Below are 22,377 nucleotides of genomic sequence, written 5' to 3' on the forward strand. Positions count from 1 at the left end.
ATAAAGAAACAGCAATGTAAAAATGAGAAAGCTAACTGAAGCAGAGTAGTAAGGGAAAAGAAGGAATAATATGATAAATAGTTAAATTACCTTCGTACTGTTTTTATGCTCATCCTGACAACCATTTTGGATAGCTCCTTCGTCTATGCTGACATCACAGTGGGGAGCAAGGGTGGTACTACATGAAGGGCAAGGCTGCAATGAGACAAAAAAAATTTAGCCAGGAACATTCTGGTGTCCTCATAGTATTATGCAATTTATAATTTGGTCCACTTGTACACTTGCAGCATGGTTAAAAGATAAACAAAGCTACAGAATGGGAAGCAGGGAGCAAATTTGACTGGAACAGAATGCACCATTTCAAAAATAAATCACAGTTTTTCTGTTTACTGAAGCTAAATCTAATCCAGGAAAGCTTTACTAGTGTAAGTCACAGATATACTATATACTAGCAAAGGACCTCCCCAAGAAGAACAAAATACTCTTTAGTGAGGAAAGCACAATTTTCTTGTTTAAAAACTGCCTGCAGAAGGATCTGAACGGCATTATGAGTGAAGACTTAGCACAAAATGCAGCAAAAAGCACAAAACACCATGATGCATTATGAACAGTACAGGGAAATGGAAAGCAACAAATGTGAAACTAATAAAGGGACATACTTGCTCATATAATGCTCTAAGACAGTAGAGTGGAGCTCAGGCTATCGTACACTGTTGAAGCCAAACACCCAGCAAATGTCACAGGAAACAAGGAAAGTAAAAACATCAGGACTAGTAATAGTTGCAGGTTATGCATTTTGGAAGCAACCTAAAATGTTGCAGTTCAGCTTTTAAAACAACCTAACCCCTTAGAGTTCAAATATGATCTTCTTAAGGGGAATTAACCCCGTATCTGTTATCTTGCCAGTTTTTCATACTTTTCTCCAGTCCTGGCAACATACAGGCAGGATGCCGCATCCAAGGGACCCTGTGTCTGATCCCTGTTGGCAATTCCTCTGCTCTGGAGATGGCCAGGCTTGCTGGAAGTCTACTAATGGCTACAGAGACAGCAGTCACTGGGAACAGCATGCTAAATTAGGCACGCTATACTCAACGGTGGTAGGTGATCCACTGAACATCTTCATAAATTTTCCAACAGGCAACTTGAGCCTTTTGACCGAAGCTCAACACCCCACATCCATTTCATCTGTTTATTCTGGACTCAGGAGGGACTGGTTCAGGCCTCTGTAGTGTATCATTCTCCTGGTCCAAACACACACCAACAACTGCCTTCAGGTTCACGACCTGTTTCGGAGACCAGTGTGTAAGTCTTTTCAGAACAGACTTTTCACCCAAAGCCCCTCTTCCATCTCTGGTGTCACACCTGAAATTGAATCATGTGGCATGTTTAATTTTCAGATTGTTATGGTGTGGCATTTCTCACAGCCCACTCTTCCTGTGACTGCTGATTCACCTAATCACTCAACAATGCCTCTCAAAGGCTTTCATGAAGACTCTGAGCCTTCTTAGCAGCCAGCAGACCATCATATCTGCTGTTCCTCAGGGGCATGGTCTGGGTTGGGGCACTGAAATTACTGAGTTTCCTAATCTTGCATCAGATAAGCAAGTTACATCCAGTTCTGAATCTGTACAGTCTGAACAAATACCAGCACACTTGAAGAAACTACAAAGTTGGTTCTCAAATGGTTTTGTTTAAAAATAATCTAGGACTAAATATCACGAATGCCTTGGCCGCTTTGTGGAAGGCAGTATTAGATGGCTTTAAAAATGAATATGACAATGGGCTAATGAGCCTTCTATGCTCCTAGAGCGTTAGTTAGTAGATTTATCCATGGCAAAAGTCAGTTAATGGTAATAAAAACCAAATACCTCTAATAAAAAATAAAGATAATACTCCCTGTTTGATCTTGCTAATACATCAGCAAGACCACCTCAAACGCTTAGCTCCTGGGGTTAAACCAGAAGACAAAAATCTCAGAAAAGAAGCCCGACCTTTTGAGAAGAGGCAGAATTCCATCTGTGTTCAAGTCAACATCATTAACTTCATTCTCTATTGTAGACATTCACACAAGCTTAGTGCATATGTGACCTCATCACGACGAATAATACATTAATGCACTTTCCGCAAACACCAAGACAAGCAGAAGTACTTTCTGTTTTCATACCAAGAGATGATTAAAACATTTTTACAACAGCTTATGATTCCCTGCCAAGTAAGGGATTTTATAATATATGATAGGGAAAATAAACTATTATAGATGTACTTCTATTTCTATTGCTATTATAGACGTACTTCTACTTTTTAGCCTCTATCTTCACCATTTTAATTATGTGCATGCATTTTATTGATATTCATACTGCAACAAGGTTTTCAATTAAATGAACTACAGATACACTGGAGGAGAGGAGGAAATACAATTCCTGTCATGGATCAATTACTGTTGCAATTCTCCTTCCTGACTTTCCTTAACAGATCTTGTCTGCTAGAACATCTGTTCAAGCCCAAAATGTGAAAGTCATCCTTTGCATCCAATATGGCCACTTATTCCCTTTAAAACAAAAATATTTCAACTTGCCTGTAATTTTGCCCCTCCTACTTAGTTTCTTTTGCAGAGCTGGAGTCATCTCCTCCTACGCTGACACTGTTTACAGCTTTGTATTTAAAACAGTTGGTATATAAGTCATGATTCTTTTGCAAATTATTATCTCCAGACCCTACCAGCAAGCCGCAGGCTTTAAAAAAAAAAAATAAAAACAAAGAAAACCCCCAAAACCCACAACACTATAAAAAAGAAACCCACTCCTTTTCAAAAACTGTGCATGATCTGTGATTAAATTGCACAGTTTTTCTTTGTGGGGATTTTTTAATATACATATATATGTATTTATTTTTTTAACATTGTAAGACCTACTCTAGCATGGCTGGCAAATTAAACATTCCTTAAAAGCTTGACCCAGCCTTCTCGGTCCGCAATCACTCCAATAACAGACTACCCAGCAGAGAGAAGGCTGGTGCACATCTACACTCGAAAGCGTGCTGTGGAGTTTGGAATACCTTTACCCAGCCATGCTGTGAGAAGCCAGTACGCTTTGCGCTGCCATGCTGCAACTACAGTTGCAGAACACGTTTTTAAGTAAGTGCTCAGCATTCACACAATTGCTTCATCACTATGCTATATGTTTTCTGACACGGTTTGTGGCATGCGTTATATGGATGCTTATCAGACCGCAGGGAAAGCTGACTTTGGGGTCATTCAAAATTCTCTGCAGCGTCAGTGTGTTTTGGGCAAGATAGGAACACTATTTTCAAAGAGCTGTGAGGCTGCTTAGGAAATCACTGGCCAGACCTGCAGTGCTCATGGTGATGAAGAAAACCAGGTACCTATAAGCGTAAACTCGATGCAGTAGCTTTAGCACAACGGTAAACAGGGTATCCGAGAAGGCTGAAACTGAGCTGGCACTTCTCCTAGATCCTCTTCTGAAGCAGCTTCTTTTAGCTTCTCCTTCACTTATTCAGAGAGCCACGTTTGCACTTTTGCACTGTGCAGACCATCATTCAGCATTTAAACAGTAATTAACACCCAGCCAAGACAGTCCCAGAGCAGAAAATCGGGGACTAGGCAGTAAACAAAAGATGGTGGGGCAGCAGCATGCCTCCTCATTGCTTACTAGCTGTTTAGGAATAGTGGTGCATCTGCACCTACCCTTCTGCAGAGTAAGTCACCCCATGTTTTAGAAAACACATGCCGTAGCTGAGCCTTAACAACAGCTTTCATTTTGGACTTGAGTCATTTTAACAGCATGTACTGCAAGTTAATACATAACAAATTCAATCAAATCGTAGCTGCAGTCAGGTCAGTCCTGTAGTTCGCTGTAGCTTCATGGTCCTCCAGTTACAGCTTAGTTTGCTGCCTGACATTAACAAGGCATCCTCGCTTTCCCTCAGAACAGCACCCTTAGTTTTACTGCTTTAATCTCTCCTCTCTCCCTTCCGCTCTGTGGACAGGCAGCTCAGTAATACTGCTCCACTTGGTACGTTCTTCTTCCTTCGCTACTTGAAATAAAGGAGTTTCTACCCCTTACTGTCATATCTGTACCTCTGCGTAGCCATGCACTGGGCAGCACAGACAGGCCTATTTGTACAGACACCCACTTGACTGCTCCGGGATGTATTTTCCTACCTTATTTGCTAATACCTTCATTGAAAGACATGAGAGAACTGGAAAGCTGGTGCCTGAGGGATGCCAAATGTATGTTCTTACATGGGAGAAGGAATAGAAAAGTATCATCAGCAACTTGGATGCAGTCAAACCACATACAGTGCATATTTTGGGGAGGAATAAACACGGCTTCTGTAGTTAAACAGTCCTGGCTTGCTCTGTAAGGAGCTCACTTAACTTTGGACCGTATCTTTGGGTCAGCCTTCCAGCTGATCTCGCTTGTGATCCAGTGTTTTTAGTCCAAAACTTAAACCCAGACACAGAGGCAGGGTAAAGGTGCCTGACTGATGCTCTCCTAATCCAGACGACAAACATACAAGCAGCAAAAATGAAGCAGTGTGAAAGTCACACCCCATCAACTCTGTCAGCTAAATCTCAAAACTGTGTTGAAGAGTTCCTCTCAGGACTAAACACACTGAAGTCTAAGGACAGTGACCTTCAGATTGACCACCTGTGGTTCTGACATTTGTGCCCAGCTCGGGCAACCCAGGACGAGGAATTCTTCGCACAAATGAAAATAAAGAATAGACATCTGTTGTTTGGGAAATCTGTTCTGAGCTGGAAGATGGAGAGTAACAGCAAAGCTTTGAAGCAATACACATTGTTTCACAGATTTCCTTGTCAAGAGATGTTGCGAGAGGTGTGAACATAACAAAATGTCGTTGCTTCTCTAAGCTGAATCTGTACAAATCGTTGCCCTCAGTTCTAGATACAGGTTTCTAGAGCAAGCAGATAAAACAATCTCATAGGCTACCAGAGCATTTTCTCCCACCACACAAACAATCCCATTATCTTTTTGTAGGGGGTGTCTGTTATATACTCATATGAAAAGATGATCTGCACGATAGAGGAGTGGCAGAAGCAGGGTGCAGCAAAAGCAGGAAATTGTAGAAGTTACAGTAGCTGCTTAAAGCATATTCTTACTTCCCCCATTAAAATCAAGACCTTCGAAAAAGCAGCACCGATCTCTCAGTTCTGAAATGTATTAAAAAAAATATTTGAAACCACTTTTGAAAAGTGTTCACATTACTTTGGGGATTCCTTGTCAACTGGTGAAGCATTTTACTTTGTAAATTTTTCCATCATTCAAACTACGTTTTATCACTGTATGTATATACACACATATATATACAAAAATATAAAGCTGTGCATAAACAAACCTGTGAGGTTTCCTCATCCACACATCTCTCCCTGGTTTGCACAGTTTGATATCTATGCTGCTTGGGTTTAAAACAGGAACTCACCTTAGGTTTTTCCACATGTTTGAGTGTCTTGGTCAAGTCACCGGTGTTCTCGGCTGTCGATGCTCCCTGCGTCCTGGCTCCATCTCCAGACTCCAAGCCGGGAAGCAACGCTTGTGAACAGCTGCAGTGGGGCTCCTTCACCTTCTGACCAGAGATCAAATAGGTCTTCAAACCTACAGGAAAAAAGAAATGAACTGTCAGAACTACAGAAAGACAAAAATAACACTCCTTTGGACTTCTCAGATATGAAATACAGTAACTATCAAAGCACTATCAAGGCTCGGGAATACAGCACACAGAAAAAGACAGCGGCTGGGAACACCAGGAATACAAAGATGCTCTGTGTAAAGTGGTGGTGATTAGGATTGCCCAACATCTACTGTCCCAGACACAAGAGACTCCTCTAACACACAGCAACAGCCAGGACTGATACGTACTTTCCTTATTCAGTTTTCACTCACATACTTCTGAAAAATAGAGCTAAGACCTATTCGCTTCCAAGTTGTAATTTGAGCTCTCACACTAACTCTTTACTTCTGGAAAGAATGTGCAGCCTGTTCTTCAGTGATATCTGTGTTAATATTCTACTTCTGAAAAATCAGCATGTATTCCTCCACTTGCACTCTCCACTTGTCAGAGAGTTGTCGTGAAGATTGCTTAACGCTGGTAGCACATTGAGAAAGGAAACGGCGTTTAAGTGCTAGAAATCCTGATGGGTTTTCATAGTTAGTGCAGACTTCACATTTTTAAAGAACAAAATCAATCTCTCTCTTTCGCACGTACGCCCACACACGCTCTCTGCAACTGTTGTATGAATTGAAGCACAATTGGAAAGCAGATCCAATACTAAAGGCCAGGCTGGTAAATACCGTGTTGTATCAAGCTGAGCTGTATCAAAAACCTGTGCAAAAAAGAAAAGATCTGAATTTTGTTTAGAATATTGCTTATTTTACTTCCTTGAAATTTTGCGTTATGACGTTCTGGGTTATTTCTAGGCACAAAGACTAAGAAGGAGCTACTAATCACACTGCTTTCTGAATTCAAAGGAGTTAATTTTATTGCCACTGTATGGGAAATTTCCCACTCAGCAAGGAAGGGCACTGACGTGCTCCGAAAAGCGTAGAGGTCATCAGCTGGCAGAACTGGAAAGCGCTCGTTACTTTGTAGTACCAGAGACTGTCCTCCCGTGTGATTCTGCAGCAGACCTCTCGCTCACGGGATGGCTGCTGGGTTTGTATTTGGGTCAGCTGTGCATCACCCCCCCCTCCCTTTTCCTGATACTTGTCACCCAGCTGCAGCCAGGCACATGACTGTCACAGCCATCGACTGCACTCAACTGCCTCCGTCCGTAGGGTGAAAGCTGGAAATAGCTATGTCAAGTCGCAGCCCTTGGCAGAGGGCAGGTTTCTGTTCCTTATGATAAGGTCATTCTCTCATAACCTTCTTTACAGACAGAAAATCATATCCTATAAACCTTTTTTTTGTCTGTAATATGTAACACAGAGAGTACTTTGCCTATAACCTTTCCAATAAAAATAAGTTAGACATACTAATAGCAATTTTGCAGTTTCTCTGTTTATTCCACCAGTAACTTAAGCTCCTGAACACTTCTACAACCAATGCAGAAACCCACATCAGTATCGAACATTTCAACCCCGGGCTGAAAAGCTGCTGGGAAAGCTACAGTGTTCTCACAGCCTCTCCAAGCTCCGGAGCACTCGCTCGCCTATTTGAGATGTTACGCTATAGCCAATCTTTATTTTTATATTGCTTATAGTAGCACTTGGATTTTATTTGGCAGTGTCGCTTAATAAAATCCTGAGCTGCTGCTGGCTTCCAGATGTAGGGCTGTCTCTTTAAAACTTGTATCGATGGGGGTTGTCATTTAAGGAATTCACCACAATCAGCTTACAATTATATGTTTACTGTGGTGAAAGCTGGAGCATTAAGCTTACTCCTCCTATTTTTAAAAGCTACCTTACAGCAACAGGTTTATTTTACCATTCCTATTATTCCTCTATTTTTTTTCTGAACAAACATATTTTCTTTGGTTTTTTTTGTATTTTTGAAAAGGCACTTTTTATGTCTTAGTGTGCTGCGTAGCATAATTATTTCATCACTCTGTTGCATACAGTAAAATGATCTCCAGTTTGAGCTCCACACCGAGGAAAAAGGGAAAAGGCTACGGTACGCCAGTAATTGAAAACGTGTTTGGGAACGCAGAATCCACCCTCGCCCCAACCTGAAACCGCAGCGTGCTGCGGCTCTTCGGACCCGCTCCACCCCTCGTCCCTCCCACCCGTGGCAAACCCACCAGCCTGCAGCCACTATCGCCCCGTTCTGCATCGACAGCCGCTCGCACCCGCTTCGGCCCACAGGCTTTAGCTGCAGGGTTTAAAGTTGGCTAAAATGGCTGGTCGTTGGCACCAAGGGCTATAAAAATCCCTTTATTACCTCCTCGTGCTCCCCAGCCCTGCCACGTCCGCTGAACAAGGAGCATTACTCAAAATGGGTAATTGGAAATTGGAGAAAGAAAAGCCAAGACCCTGCAGAATCACAACAGACCTTTAGTAAGAAGTCAACAGGGCTGCTACAGCGCTGAATGCAAGGTCAGAGTCTCAGGAGAGCAAATAAGGAAAAAAGGTTATTTTTTGAAAGTTTTGGAAAATTAGGAGGTGTAAAAACGCTTCATCTTTACAGAACTTTACTAACGTTGCCTATCTAATACTTTGTTATTAAATCCTTCTTATGATAGGAAAATTGGATTTGCTTTAGTATTCCTTGCAACTCTGTGACACTTCACAAAGCAACTCCTACATTCAGTCTGAAATATTTCAGTATTAAAAAAGGGGTCGTTAATTCAGTAGAACTGTATTGATGTAACTAAAATGTATTATACAAGAACAGTATTCTTCCTCTTTCTACATCTCCAGTGAATTAGTACAATCAACACATTGTCATTTTCCATACAAACGGTGTTGGGAGTGAAAACATTCACACCACGATGCAGCACGTTTAAATCTATTAAAACACAACAATATTAAATGAATAAGCTGACAACGGCGGTGCTGCTATTTTATGTGAAAACCAGCAAACACTGTGCAATTTTTGGTGTGTGTTGCTGCGCAACGCTGTAACTCAAGACACGGCACTGAAGGAAGTGCTATGAGATGCTTATACTGTCATTTATAAAGGCAAAGCTCACCCTTTTTTCCCCTCCTGCCATTCTCAATCTTATGCTCATTCCCTTCCCCCAAATTTATTCAAAATAAATGCTGAAAAATAACACAACCTCAAACTGCCCAATAGCAAACCTGTACTCTGGCAGGCTTTATCCTGCAGCACATTTCTGCTTTTTCCAGAGGTGGCTCTTGGAAGCAAAGAGGGGAACTGGCTACTACAACCCACCCCCAACATACCAATATAATATATCCAGTATTTTCTGTTCTGGGGAAAAATGAGCTACATCATTTATCTTTGAGAAACACAAGCCATTTACTTCACTTGTCTTCAAGTTCTGAAAATCCGTAAGCATTATAAAGAGTAACAGCTCCTGCACGCTGAGCCAAAACACTCATTTCTTGAATTCAACTGTTTTGAATATTGGCATGGCAGTGTTTGTAAAGTATGTTTTTGACAAAATAGCTAACAGGTGAGATCTCCGTAGAACTACAGTGGGTTTATTAGTCCTACTACCGTTGAATTTTAGACGCATTAGGAAATTTCTGTACTTTGCTCCTTTCTTCAGTTAGCTTTTCTTCTTATCAGTGGCATTTCTCCGAACTTATAAAAACAGAAAACCATCCCAAACACTAAATAATACTAGTAACAATTTAAAAAAAATCATACCCATGCACTCACAAATTATTTTCTGTACGCACAAAAATAAACAAGGGTATAAATAAGGCTGTGTATAAACATCCCAGTCTTCAACCTGGCTTCGGTAGCGTGAGAAAACCCAGTCAGTAATGCCAGTGCAGGCAGGGGCTGGCGGGGACCAGGGCTCCCTGCCCAAGCGCTGCCTCCGCGCCTGCACCCGGGTTATACCGAGATGGGTCAGGCTGGAGCGACTCTGCCACCCTCGACTGTAGCTGTGTTTGCAGAGAAAAACTGTCTCAGGTAACTGATGAGAAGTCACTTGCTGGGAAGGAACGGGGAAAGGGAGAGAAAAGATGTTCTCATGCTTCAAGTCCTTAATTAAGTCATTAATTTCCTTTCCTTCAGTTCATTTATCCTTAGGACTTCAGGGCAGAAGTTGCCGTTATGCCAGTCTAATCGGATTTTTACATAAGTAGAGGGCATCCCTCCATGCATCATTTAAAGATGGGATGTCTTCTCCTACAGGAGATCTCAAAAGATGGGGGATTAATATAAATACTGATAAGTAATTCCTTGGTAAGATAAGAGTCAAGTTTCAAATTTTGATGCTTCACCTGTATGGAATTGAAACTTTTTAGCCCTCTATTGATAGAGGCCAGGAAAACTACTTTCTCTCTGGCAAACTGAATGTGTCATACTTCTCACGTCTTTATCTGATGAACTTCAAGTGCTTTTGAAACCCTCTTCAGCACTGATTCTAAGAGACACCAAAAAATGATGCAAGTATTTCAGTCATAGTCTTACTGATTCAATTAATAAAAATATAATCCCACTCTTATTAGATATCCCAGTTCCTCCCTCCATTAATTGCTTCACCTTTTTAGTTGCAGTACAGGGAAACAGCATTTCACTAACAGGTGACCCTCCTTTTCAGAATAACTGCTCCCCAGTATACAGCCCTCTGTTCTGTAAGACTAGTAACATCCCTCGTATTGATGTACTAAAATCCAAACTATATTAATTACGCCCCTTTTACCAAATAGCTTTATATTAACAATTTTCCTTCATTATTTATCTTTCCATCATTTCACTTAGTGTCTACATACTTTAATCATATTTCTTTCCAAATAATTATTAAGTATAAATTTACAAAACTAATTGAGCTCTATTTTCACAACCCTCTACTTTTACAGTACCTTACCTCAAAAAATTAGAATTAGCATGAAAACTTTCATCATGTAAAAACCAGTGACTGTCACTCCCACGTGAGAGCAAGAATTACTTTCCAGCTAGAAAGTAATTTTAATCACCTGCCGCAGTCCGCCGTGATGAAGTGTTAGTTATTATCTTTCAATAATTTAATATCTCATTTTATATAACTCTGGCACAAGTAACTAGTAGTGGTATAGCAAGGTCATTAAAAAAAAAAGCTTTGCAGTTCAGGATTGGCTTTAGCTCCTTTCTTTCTGAACCGATGGGTGGTAACTCACTTTTGGGTTATGCTTCTCTGCAATCAATCAGCTCTTGCTTTCTCTTTTTAGAAATACAATAAAAAGTTTTCTCCATGCCTTTTAAAGGCATCATCTTCAAGCTTTGCCAAAAATCTGGGAATGAAAATACTGGTTTTCAGCCACTGCCACTCCAGGGAAAGGAAATGGAGACTTACAGTTAGGTTTCCGCATATAATAAAACATGTTGCTATACAGTTTCATTAGACTCTGACTTGCTCTGTAAAATAAATTAACTGTAATTTCTGGAATGTAATGTGACAGGCAAATAACGGTAAAAAAAAAGTGACCAGAGATGTATTTACTACTTCTAACTGCAGTTTCTTTTTGGCATCTCTCCGAACTTTTCCAAGTTGGTCGTTTTTTTTTTTCCCCCTTGTCAAAGCTTAAATAATTTTTCAGGTACTAACCGAGCCTAACGTTTATGCAAGAAATACTATAGATCATTCCATCATTCCAGGGGCTTTAGTAGCCTTTGGGTCCAAGTTGTTGCTGAATCTAAAGATGATTTTCAATAGCAAACACTCTTCCTCAATCTTAAAATTCAATAGTTGCCAAATCTGCATTTATGGGGACTGTTCTCTCACTTTATTAGACGCACCCTTGCACAGAGAGTTCATGCAGACCTCTTCCTACCCCCCAGCACAACGCTCTCATCGATTGAACCGGGAACTGGTACTTTACACCACAAGAAAGCTCAGAACCAGCGAAAAAGCTAAGCAGGACCACTGACCCGAGAGCCCGACAGCGCTGCCCAGCAATACCGACGTTCACTGGTAATATTTGCAATTATGCAAAGGATCCGCTGGCCAGGATATATAACTAGAACGTGAAATGCTGCTCAAAGTACATAAACATTAGAAACTGAAGGACGGAAACTTTCACCTTGTATTTACCAGAGAGCAAATCTGAAAACGGATAAATCTGAAATTTAAAATCCTTTTCCTAGATAGAGTCAGTAGCTAACATAATACAGATCAACTGAGGCATCTTCAAAGAGGTACCCAGTAACCAAGCTGAACGCAGTGCCAAAAAATGTGTACCTTTAAATGTAAATAGGGGTCATTACTTACATAGTAATAATTTTTTTTCCCTATTCTGCAACCTTTATTTGACAAAAGATTGCTACACTTAAGAAATAACTTCAGAAAGTTTTCCCCCTTGAAGCTTCTAATAATTTCGTGATTGAACTACCTGTGTACGCGGAAATGAAGAGAGAAGCAAAAGCTCAGAGGAACATCCTTACCTGGGCAACGACACCTGGTAAATACACACTGGATAATCAAAGGGGTTGCGATACCTCTGCAAAACATCTTTTGGTCAATTGAACTGTCACAGTTGTGAGAGCAGAAAAGCCATGTGCTAGTAGTTATTCTACGTCACAACTTGATGAAGTCCCTCTGAGACTGAAGCTCAGCTTTAGGCCTTTGGAAATTTAGGCGTATAAAGGCCTATAGGTACATTTTTAATATCAAGGAAACTGCTGCATTGTAATTAGATCACCGGGAGAGAAAATCGCAGTCAAACATTTCAGCATTGGGGTGGTGGTGGGGGAATAATAAAAAAAAAAATAATAAAAGAAAAAATATATCAATTTCTGCTTGAACCTCTGAAGCAGCCCAGAACTCGTGAGACTGTGCAGCGACGAAGGCCGTGCAAAAAAGGCACTTACAGGACAAGCGCTCGCACCACCCTCCTCCGCAGAGGCATGGGGAGACGATCAAGCATCTGCTTGCTGGTGTTGAACAGGGGAGAGTGCAGAGCTTCCACGCAGAACCTTACAGGTGCCCTCCAAGGCATCATGCCCAGGATGCGGAGTTATTAGCCTGATCTTTAACTGCAAGAGGAGCAGCTTTTCCAGCACGTTTACAAGATGCTCCAAGAGTGGAAACCCTTGCCTAACCCAGCCTGCCAGCTGTGCCCGACGGGCCGTGCCAAACAGAGTTTATCTGATTTCCTGAAGGAACTACCAGCAGTTGTCTTTAAACAACACTAGACACAGCATCTAAAACAGTGCTGTTCTCCCTCACCCCTCGGCAAAGATCAGAGAGAAAGGAAGGAGTACTTCACTTGATATTTTGACTTTAGGGTTAGTCTTTACTCCAGCTGCAAGGCTGCAACAGCTCCCACCCCACACATACCCATGGGGCACTGCTGTTGCTTGGTTCTGGCGACAAACTCACAGTTCCCACATTTTTAATTTTTCTAGACCTTCAGCTTTTTCACCACCTTCCCAGATAAACTAAACAGGATTTTCAGAGAGGAGCAGAACGCTTTTCCATAACCATACAGCAAATGAACATTTACTTTATTCCGTTAGACAACTTCCCCAGCATCACTGATAATCACTTCTCTTTCAGGCACACAATCGCTCTTGCCGTCCTTCTTCCAGGTACTAGGGGCAGGCTCAAAAAAACCCCACACCTCTCCCTCAGCACATGACCTGAGCTCTCGAATCCAGCCGGAGAGGTTTGCGCTGCGAGGTCCGGCAGTCGCAGAATTGCTCCTTGCAGGAGGAGCGGTGTCCTGCATTGCACAGGCCCTTCCTCTTGTCGTCTTCAGGCCTGGAAGCAATCCTGTCCCTGCAGAGCCAAAGCCAGCAGACTTCTTCATACACAATTAAAGAAGACTTCTATGTTAATTCTAATAGCCCCGATATAAAATGCTTGCAAATTTCTACTGCTTCTGTGTGATGTATGGTTTGCATGCAACAGTACACGCCGCAGCGGTTTACTGAACACTTCAATATTTTTAAATAAAATCTAAAAAACCCCACATTATGATACCCATCCTTCTTGAAAAATAATGGTGGAAGTGCCAGGGAAGTCAGACACAATGCATCCTACCAGTCTGGTAAATGGCTATGTATAATGACATTAAAAAAAATTTATGAGGTGGTTTTTTTTTTTTTTAAAAAGCCCTAAAAATGCTCTTAAGAATTGTCCTGCTGTAGTCCTGTATTTCAGCTTTTTATCTCCAGATATTTCAGCAATATAGCTGGAAACCAAAAGCACATCGCTGTCTTTTGTATCAATAGGCATTTTCTGTTGCTCACACTGCAGGACTACGCAAGATGAAGTTGGATGACTTTACAAAAAATAAAAAGTAATTTTCTCCAACCTGCAAAGCTGCATTTCCAGCGAAGCAAGTCCCACCCTCTAGAATCCACTTCCAGCTCAGTGCAAATAAAAGCACGTAACCCAAAACGTCTGGATTCTAACAAACCAGCCTACCTGGAAAAGCACTTTGAATGTATGGAGCAACATTTCCTGTGGCTAAAGTTAGAAAGGGAATTTATGAGCCAACTTGTTATCTTAGGTCTCTGGAAAGCAGAAACAATGATAATAAGAAACAGAACTTTATAGGCTGGAAACACAAAAGAAACTCCAAAAAACAAAACCCCAAACCTATCTTCATAATCTCCAAAGATGATTTGCAAAGAGCCAGAGAACCAAGAGGCATCTTCTGTATTATGGAAAACCACTGTTTTTCTTATGCCTCTTCTGTTTAGCAAAATGCTTATTTTTGATCAGCTAACAGACAACAGTGGGCTTGGAAAATGCTGATCAACAACATATGTGTAATTTTGGTATGCAACATCTGCCAGTTTTAAGTGGGGAGCCCTGTACCCAAACACAAGCTACATTTATAGCTAAACTGCGGAAATAAAGTTGCAAGCTGCTGGTCTATCCTCCTTCAGTCTCCTATCGCCTTCTCACCTGTGTAAAGAAAAAACAAAAAACAAACAAAACCCACAAAAACACCGGGAGAGAAAGGCCTAGGCAAATCCAGCACGGACACGCAGCTCAAACACTAGCTACCACTGTCGGCTCAGGAATATATTTACATACATATTTTTAAACTCTACTGGCAAAATGAAAGATGGGCTGACAAGTGAGACTGATCCCTATCCTGGGGTTCACAGCTGCCCTTATTCACTTGCTGCTCCACCAGCTTTGCCGGTGCCCGTGTACCACAACCACGGCCTGAAAGCAAACAGCAGACGAGCCCATTCCCTGGAATGACCCTCTGGGTTTTGAACTCATTTTATACTCAATACAGCTCACAGCTTGACACCTTAATAGGAAAGAAAAGTAGGTTTGATTCAAAAGGCAAGCCTGGGATTTTGCAGTCTTGCCAGGGGAAATAGCGTGCTCCACAAAAGAAGCTTGAAGTCCAGCAAACTTAGTAACATATTGCAGATAAAAGATTATCTCTGTCCTAAGGATTCCTCACAAAACCTAGGAGATATATGATGTTCCCACATTTAAACCTAAGAGGGCCTAATTCCAGCTCTAGGATATTTGGGATTAACTGGCAAAGATACTGTCTGGCTTTCACTCACACTGCTCAATCCTCCTGTAAACTCTCCTGCAGTCTTGGTCTGTGTAATACCTTTGCAGAAACATGCCATGATGCAATTAGGTGCATGGAAAAACATCTGCTATTACATTATGGGCATTATATTTCCACACTTGTTGACCACCCCTTTGCCCTCTGTGTTGATTTTAACAGCTGGGAAAGAACAAGCACGATGAGAGACAATGAAATTTTTGAACAATAGAGCTGCCAAAACAAGAGTCAACCAAGCACACAGGGGCACGGCTTTTCGGGGGTTCAAACTTCTTCAAAAATTACAGTATTCCTACCACAGAATACCTTTGCTGAAAATATGCCTAAAGAATAATGAATTAGAAATTGAAACTACAATACAGCCCGTTTAGAAATTCAACATTGGCCTCCCTGGCTGGGTTGTGAATGAGGTGCCAGCGCTGAAGAAACTGCAGAGGCAGAGGAGCAGAAGGGATGCTTTGCAGTGGGGATGAAAACTGGGCAATCTCAGCCCCAGCAAAGCCACTCTCCAGCACTGCCCTGCTCAATACTACACCCACGGTAAATTGTGAGCTGTGGTACGGAGACACACAGCCTGCTTTGCATGGCTGCAGTGATGTAAAGCAGATGTAAATACATTTTAGATATAGAACAAGTCTGTTTTGGCATTTCTGTTCTCTAAGAAAAACTGTAAGGTCACAACACTGTAAAGTCTTTTGAAGACATTAAAGAGAGACATTTAATACCGGTTTCTTTTTTAGGGTGCAAATGTGGGTTTGAGGTTTCTCCCTCCTCCCCTTCATAACTGACAAGAAAGTACCTCAAAGTTCAAAAATAGATGGCTAAGGCAATAACCAACCTTAACTTCTGCCTAGCTTTCCATTTTAACAAATGCAGGACTACGTATCAAGACCCAGGAGATCCTCTGTAATGCACTTGCATTACGTGCATCCCTGTACTTACATTAAATTACTGCTCGTGGCCAGGCCACGATAACGGCATGGAAGTCAGCGAGATGATGGAGGAAGCCTTTGTGTAGCTTCCCGTATAGTCTCTTCAATCCAAGCTTTCCGTCACGCATCTGTCAAGGTTTCCCTGGTGAATTTGCACACGTGGGAAGTTCTGACATTCCAGATTGTTCAAAGACTTCAATGATCCTTTGGGGATATGTAGCATATACTTCCAAAACTTCCTTTTATTTTATTATTGAATAAACAAAAAACTGTTTCCAACTTAAAACTATGTTGTACTGTGGGAGGGAAAAAAGCGATCAGAAAACTGCACGGGGGTATCTCCAAGGCAAGGACTTCAAACAAGCTATTTAAACAGCAGCATTATAAAACAGAGATCTATGGAAAGATGAGGATTTTTCAAGAAAAATTCCACTCTCTAGACGGGACAATTATACAAAACCACAAGCATCCCAGAAACACATCTTATGTATTAAATTTTCTTCTGCCCACATACTGGCTGGCATACCTCAGGAACTACGGAGGGCCGTACCAGCCTCTGCTAAACACAGGCAGAATTTAGTAAGTTGAAGAAACAGAGGCTCCAAGTGAAAGTTCTGTCAGCTCTAGGCTCTCGGGAACGGGAATTTATTAATTTTAAACAAAAAAGGTATGGCCAGATCGAAAGTGGTTGGAAGTTTATTAGAAATCCCACCCAAAAAAATTTCACTCGGGACCAGAAGATGCCACCTATCTTTTTGACTGATGTTTTAGAAATGATGAATAGCAAGCATACAGGATGCAAGAAAGGAGTCCAATAAAAAAACAATAGTCTGATGCAACTGGAGCCTGCTCCGGCCCTTGGTAACAGAGCGAGCTATTGTGGCTCTCGGTACGAATATTTTTTTAATAGAATCCAGACAAGAGCACGCACCAATTTAAACAAGACTTTAGAAGTCTATTTTGTTATACTGGTACAATTCTCTTTGTGTTGACAAGACTACAATCAGGCAAATTCTTTCCCTCTTGCATAATGCAGGTAGTCTGGATTTGACATGCTAAATCAGCACTTTATTTAAGCCAGGGCAATCCTACCAGCTAATTATGCCCACGCGCAGAGCCGTGCAACTGCACAGCTCTCTACAGACTTGCAGGGAAGCAAACCTACATCAATTAAGAAGTGCATGCAAACCTCCTATGAGCTGGTGGGTTCTGCACATGGAACTTTTTTTGGTTGGCCATTGTTAAAAATTCACAGTCTGACATTTAAAAGGTAAAAACCAGATGCCATACTGTCACCTGCAGTTTTAAAATATTTTTTTGCCAAGCAACTGATCAAATAACATTGAAAACACACAGCAAGCACGCACATTTTCACTTACATCAAAATGAAAATATATCATCTCAAGCATTTTGTGACCACATAAAAGAAAACTAACTCATGTTTCCAAATATCCATCGCATACTGGTAAGAACGACCCTTCTCATTTAACCTTTCCTCAGTATTGACTATCCACGTGCATTCCTTGTCACCTATTCCTATTACAGAAAGCAGTCACTAAATAAAAGCAATTATTTGAGAAGGTGTGGCAAGGCTTTAGGAAATGCACACAGCCGGTTCTGCTATTTAACTTCACTACAAACTTTGGCCAGCTTTTCTCCACACCTTCTTATTTGCACTGGGGCATCTTTATAAAGATGACCCCTGCACTCTGCAAGTAACCCTAAATACTTGATTGAAAAGAACGAGACAGAAATAATCTCCAGACAATGAGAACGTTTCTGAATTTACCTAAGTACATTCACTGAGGTTACCTTGAATAACACTTCATTAACTTGATTAGCCTAAGTCATACTCAGAGGAAAGATCTGTCCTTAAGGGACCAGATCAAAAGAAATAAATTTGCATATCATAAATAATTCCTGCATTAAAAATAAGAGGACATTGATTGTTTTTTTTAGATTACATCTCTGTATCATTTTTCGAAACAAAAAAAGGATAATTTTCTCACCTGTCATCAGAGCCTACCAGCACAGTTTGAAGAATTAATGTTTGGATCAAGTGTTTGTTAAATACATTTTATTATTGTTAAATCTGCTAATAATGATCCCCCACCCCAAGCTCTGTTGCTCTCCGGTCAGAACCAAAGAGCTACGTAGTGAGCAAGCACAGCTTCTACAGAGCCTGCAAAAGCATTGCTCATCACGCAGCAGACGGACTGGAGCAGAGCCAGGGTATTTCAACAACATGGCAATCCAACAATCCCCTACCAGGACTGCCGGCTGTGGGAATCGTGCGAGCATCAAGATATTTATTCAAATGGACTACAAGAAACCAGATAAATAGAAATGATGTTGCACTACTGAATTCAGTCATTTCACAACTCCCCCACCATTATGCCTTGTGCAATACAAACAGGCAGTTGTAATTCAAGGTAAGTTGTTATGAATAACTTATGCACCACTTGTTTACATGTGGTTGACAGTTTTAAATGGTTACTAATTCAGTACTGAAAAATAAAACTAATGCAAATAAAACTGCTGCAGGAGGCACTTCAGAATAACAATATATAGCAGTAGTATAAACACTGGTAAGGTGGTGAAGGAGAAATCCCTAAGTGCAGCCACCACGTAAGTTTGCATCACTGTACAGCTGTATTGTTAATTTAATTGGCAAACTTCAACCACAGAGTATTTGCAGTGTTTCTAGCACAAAAGAAAGATTGAGAGCCACCGCTGAGGACAGCTACCGACTGTAGTGTCTCCCCCAAGCAGAGAATATCATCTTTTCATACAGTTTATTTCCCCTCAAGTAACATATATAAACAAACAATCCTTCCCCAAAATAAAAAGAATTTGAAAGTCGCAAAACAAAGTTAAAAAGGAAATATTTCCAGAACTATGTTTATTCACACAGTCAAAACGTTTCTGAAATTCCTTCCATTTCCTCTGTGTATAACATTCAGAGAACCTCTAGTCCTGACACGACACATTAACTGTCCCCTTTCTCTTCACATGGCAGCCATAGTTTCGGACTCCAGGTTGGATCCACAGCACAGATCCCGTTTACCCGGGACATGGCACTAAACCCACTGTGGAGACTGACCAGACGTTGCTACACATGGAGCAGACCGTCAAAGACACGACGGCTCCTGTGACGGCTGGTTGCAAGATGGCACCTTGTCACCTCGCGCGAAGAGTGCCGTGCTCTTGGCTAGTTACACCGATGAGAAAGACACAGCCAACCTCTCCACTGGAAGAGCCTTATCCAACAGCTGATTCAACTTGCAGGTGTTTTCAGCCTGTGAACCTTAGACTCTGAATTTATGAGTATTTGTTAGGAGTCCGTGAATGAAAACCAAGGAAAACAAGCCTGCTGAAAGCTGGCTTCGAGTCTCTAAGCGTGCCAGAGAGCACCCAGACTCATAGGAGTCTGCAAACCAGAACGCGTTGAAAACCAAGGGATCTTCTAGGACATCTACTGCCCTCTCCCATCATATCCCTGTCCAATGGAGTATGCTGCATCTCTTGTTACTAGAAGACGACATGACGACACGACAAGTGCGAAGGGTGATGACACCCCCCCACCTACAAGGGCAGGGAACACACTTTCTGTCACATGAGTAGCTGTTGAGGGTCTTCATCGCATCACTCAAAGCTCCCAGCATACAGGAGCCGAACACCTGCCTCAGGGTAGATTAGAGCAAGCAGGTATCTCGCACCAAGACTTAAACCATGCTACCGCTGGTCCTGTGCATTTACTTCAAATGCTGTATCACTATCCAGTTTAGCAACTTGTACTTCACCAAATAATGTAACATGATAGATTAATCATAACTTAGATGAAACATGCCCATAAAATACAGAACATATGTAATGAATTCTTTCATGTATCCAAACAGTAAACTGCCTGATTAAATGAATATTGAGATTTGTCACTTGTTACTCAATGGATTTGATTGATCATGATTAAATCATGTCACTAAATCTACCTAGTGTGAATGACATTAAATAACATACAGTTAAATAAACATTCTCCAAATGCAAGTCTGTTGACATGTTCCTTTGGCTTGTTACTGTGTTTGAAATGAGTTCATCCTCATACTAAGAATAAGTCTTTGCCCAGTGCTGATACTCAAAGCTAGTTTTAAGACTGAAGGAGATACTAACATCACCGTCTGACAAGCAAGTAGAAGTCTTTCAAGTGACATAAAATGAACAGGGGTAAAAAAATCAGCATTTCTGTTTTTCCAAGGTTTGACTATTCCATAAATCATCTATTATTATTATCTGCATTTGGACCAAACCTGGCAGCCTACTTCATACCAAAGCAAGCTCCCAACAACCAGCTCCTCCGTCAGCTCATGTCCCATATTTGATTTCTTCATCCTTTGAAAAAACATTCTCAGACTTCGTGCTAATAACTAGCTGATTACATTTCAAACTTCCCTCAGGCTAAGAGTTATTACTGGGGAGTAAAGGAATGTGACTGGAATGCAAAAACAACCGGGGTGAAAATCAGTGGGCTCTGAGCTGGTATAAATAGATAGCTCACTATGGAAACTCATCTCCTCTCAAAAAACCCAAATCAGAAGACAGTGGCCCACTACCTCCTCTAGTTAATCTACCGGTGAACTGATTCAGGCAGTCTCCTAGTTCTTAGGAAGAGGCATCTCATATCAAAATACAACATAAATAATGTTTCTGTTATGCTTGCATGCTAGACGGCTAACTACCCTGAGTAATCTGTTGATAGAGTGATGTAAGAGACGGTAGTTTCAGGATATGCCAAATACTTCACATTTTGCAGAGAATAGGGAAAAAGTTCTTCTTGTCGAAGCTTTCTTTACGGTTAAATGATACCATGTAACAGGTTTATTGACAGTAAGCTTCTGTTATGAAAACTTACTTTAGTCCATGCAAATCCCTGCATCACCCTCCACCTTGCAGTGCGCGGGCATCTTCAAGCAGAGTACTAAACCAGGAGATCAGCATACACAGCACGTAAGTCTGCTCTCTTTTTCCAGCCTCTCTGCAAAGGGTGTTACAGCCCATAGAAAGAAAGTAGCCCTGAGAGGTACCTATATAAATAGGCCCAGGTATCTCTGGAAATTAGGGGATCAGCCCCCCCAGCTTGACTTTGGGGCTTTGGGCTGGTGTTGTGCTGTACCTGCATAACTTAAATCCCTTCTCATTTAGACATGGAGTTATTAGAAGGCTCTTAAATCACTTTGAAGTAAGGAGTAAAGAACACTGGGAAAAGTAAAAAAAAAAAACAAACCACATTTCAGGTCTCCAGAAGAAGATTCTTGTGAAAACTACGTATTTCATTGCAGCCATACCTACAGAAAAAAGCTTTAAAAAAAAAAAACCCTACAACCCAAAAATCAAGTGAAAGCATAGGGAAAAAAAAGAAATACCTCTTCCCCTACCAAACCCTACAAAAAGGGCTCTTGGCTATGCCTAGCAAAATTGAAAGAAATCCAACAAAGACTATTTCCCCGAGCCCCGTATTTGCTTCTGTGCTGCTGTTGCCGTTTGCTGTCACAACTCTGTTAGAATTGGAAGGGGCACCTCTCCAGTCCGATTTCTTCGTACTGCTACCAAATCACTTGCCCCATGAAGTCTTTCATTATTTATTTGAAGATCCAAGCATTCAAAAACAAAATTCCTCAATGAAGAATCAATTATTTAGTGGGATTACTCTTTCCCTGAGGTTAGGGATCAAGATTTCTGAGAAACATGATGAATCACAGTGGTTTTAGCTTACTCATCTTAAAAAGTGGTGTGGTTTTTCTTTAAACTGATAACAAGCAATTCTTTTTTCAAAAATATCTAAGAAACACTACGAGCTTGTTTGAATGAGAAAGAGAATATGCTTTTTGTTACCCTCACGCTTGTTTATACTATTTTACATAAAGGGAGCATTTTATAACCAACTGCTGACACTTTTTAATATCACCCTGAGATAACCAGTATTCTCTCCTGCTGGTTTAGAAGCAACAGCATATCTAGAGTATAGCAAGGCAGCTGCAAAACTCAGAGATGCATAGGAAGTTTCAAAACAGAAAAACTGACAATGTTAAAATCGCCCTTCAATTTGCAATGCCTTCCTTCAAGGAAACAGAAATGAAACAACCAACATAATGAAATTAAAGACACTGATATCATGAAATGGTTTTAAACAGAGTATACAACTTACAGGTGAGTTCACAGGTTGTTCAGTACCTATATTCCCTGTCACTGACATCAAAACCTCTGTCACACAAGTCCACATCTCAGTTTTCACATCACTTTTGTGTACA

At 41.1% G+C, this 22,377-nt stretch overlaps 1 protein-coding gene across 1 annotated transcript in view; it reads right to left on the minus strand.

Annotated features, from left to right (window-relative positions):
* ADCY9 (adenylate cyclase 9) overlaps positions 1-22,377 on the minus strand; it is an 89,285-nt gene that overhangs the window by 35,179 nt on the left and 31,729 nt on the right. The window contains exons 2-3 of the mRNA XM_009808682.2: positions 5,464-5,636; positions 91-195 (exon numbers count right to left, since the gene is read on the minus strand). Of these exons, the coding sequence (XP_009806984.2) occupies positions 91-195; positions 5,464-5,636 (278 nt within the window). The remainder of the gene's footprint in view (positions 1-90; positions 196-5,463; positions 5,637-22,377) is intronic.

This window comes from Gavia stellata, chromosome 18, assembly GCF_030936135.1.
Source record: "Gavia stellata isolate bGavSte3 chromosome 18, bGavSte3.hap2, whole genome shotgun sequence".
Taxonomy (NCBI): domain Eukaryota; kingdom Metazoa; phylum Chordata; class Aves; order Gaviiformes; family Gaviidae; genus Gavia; species Gavia stellata.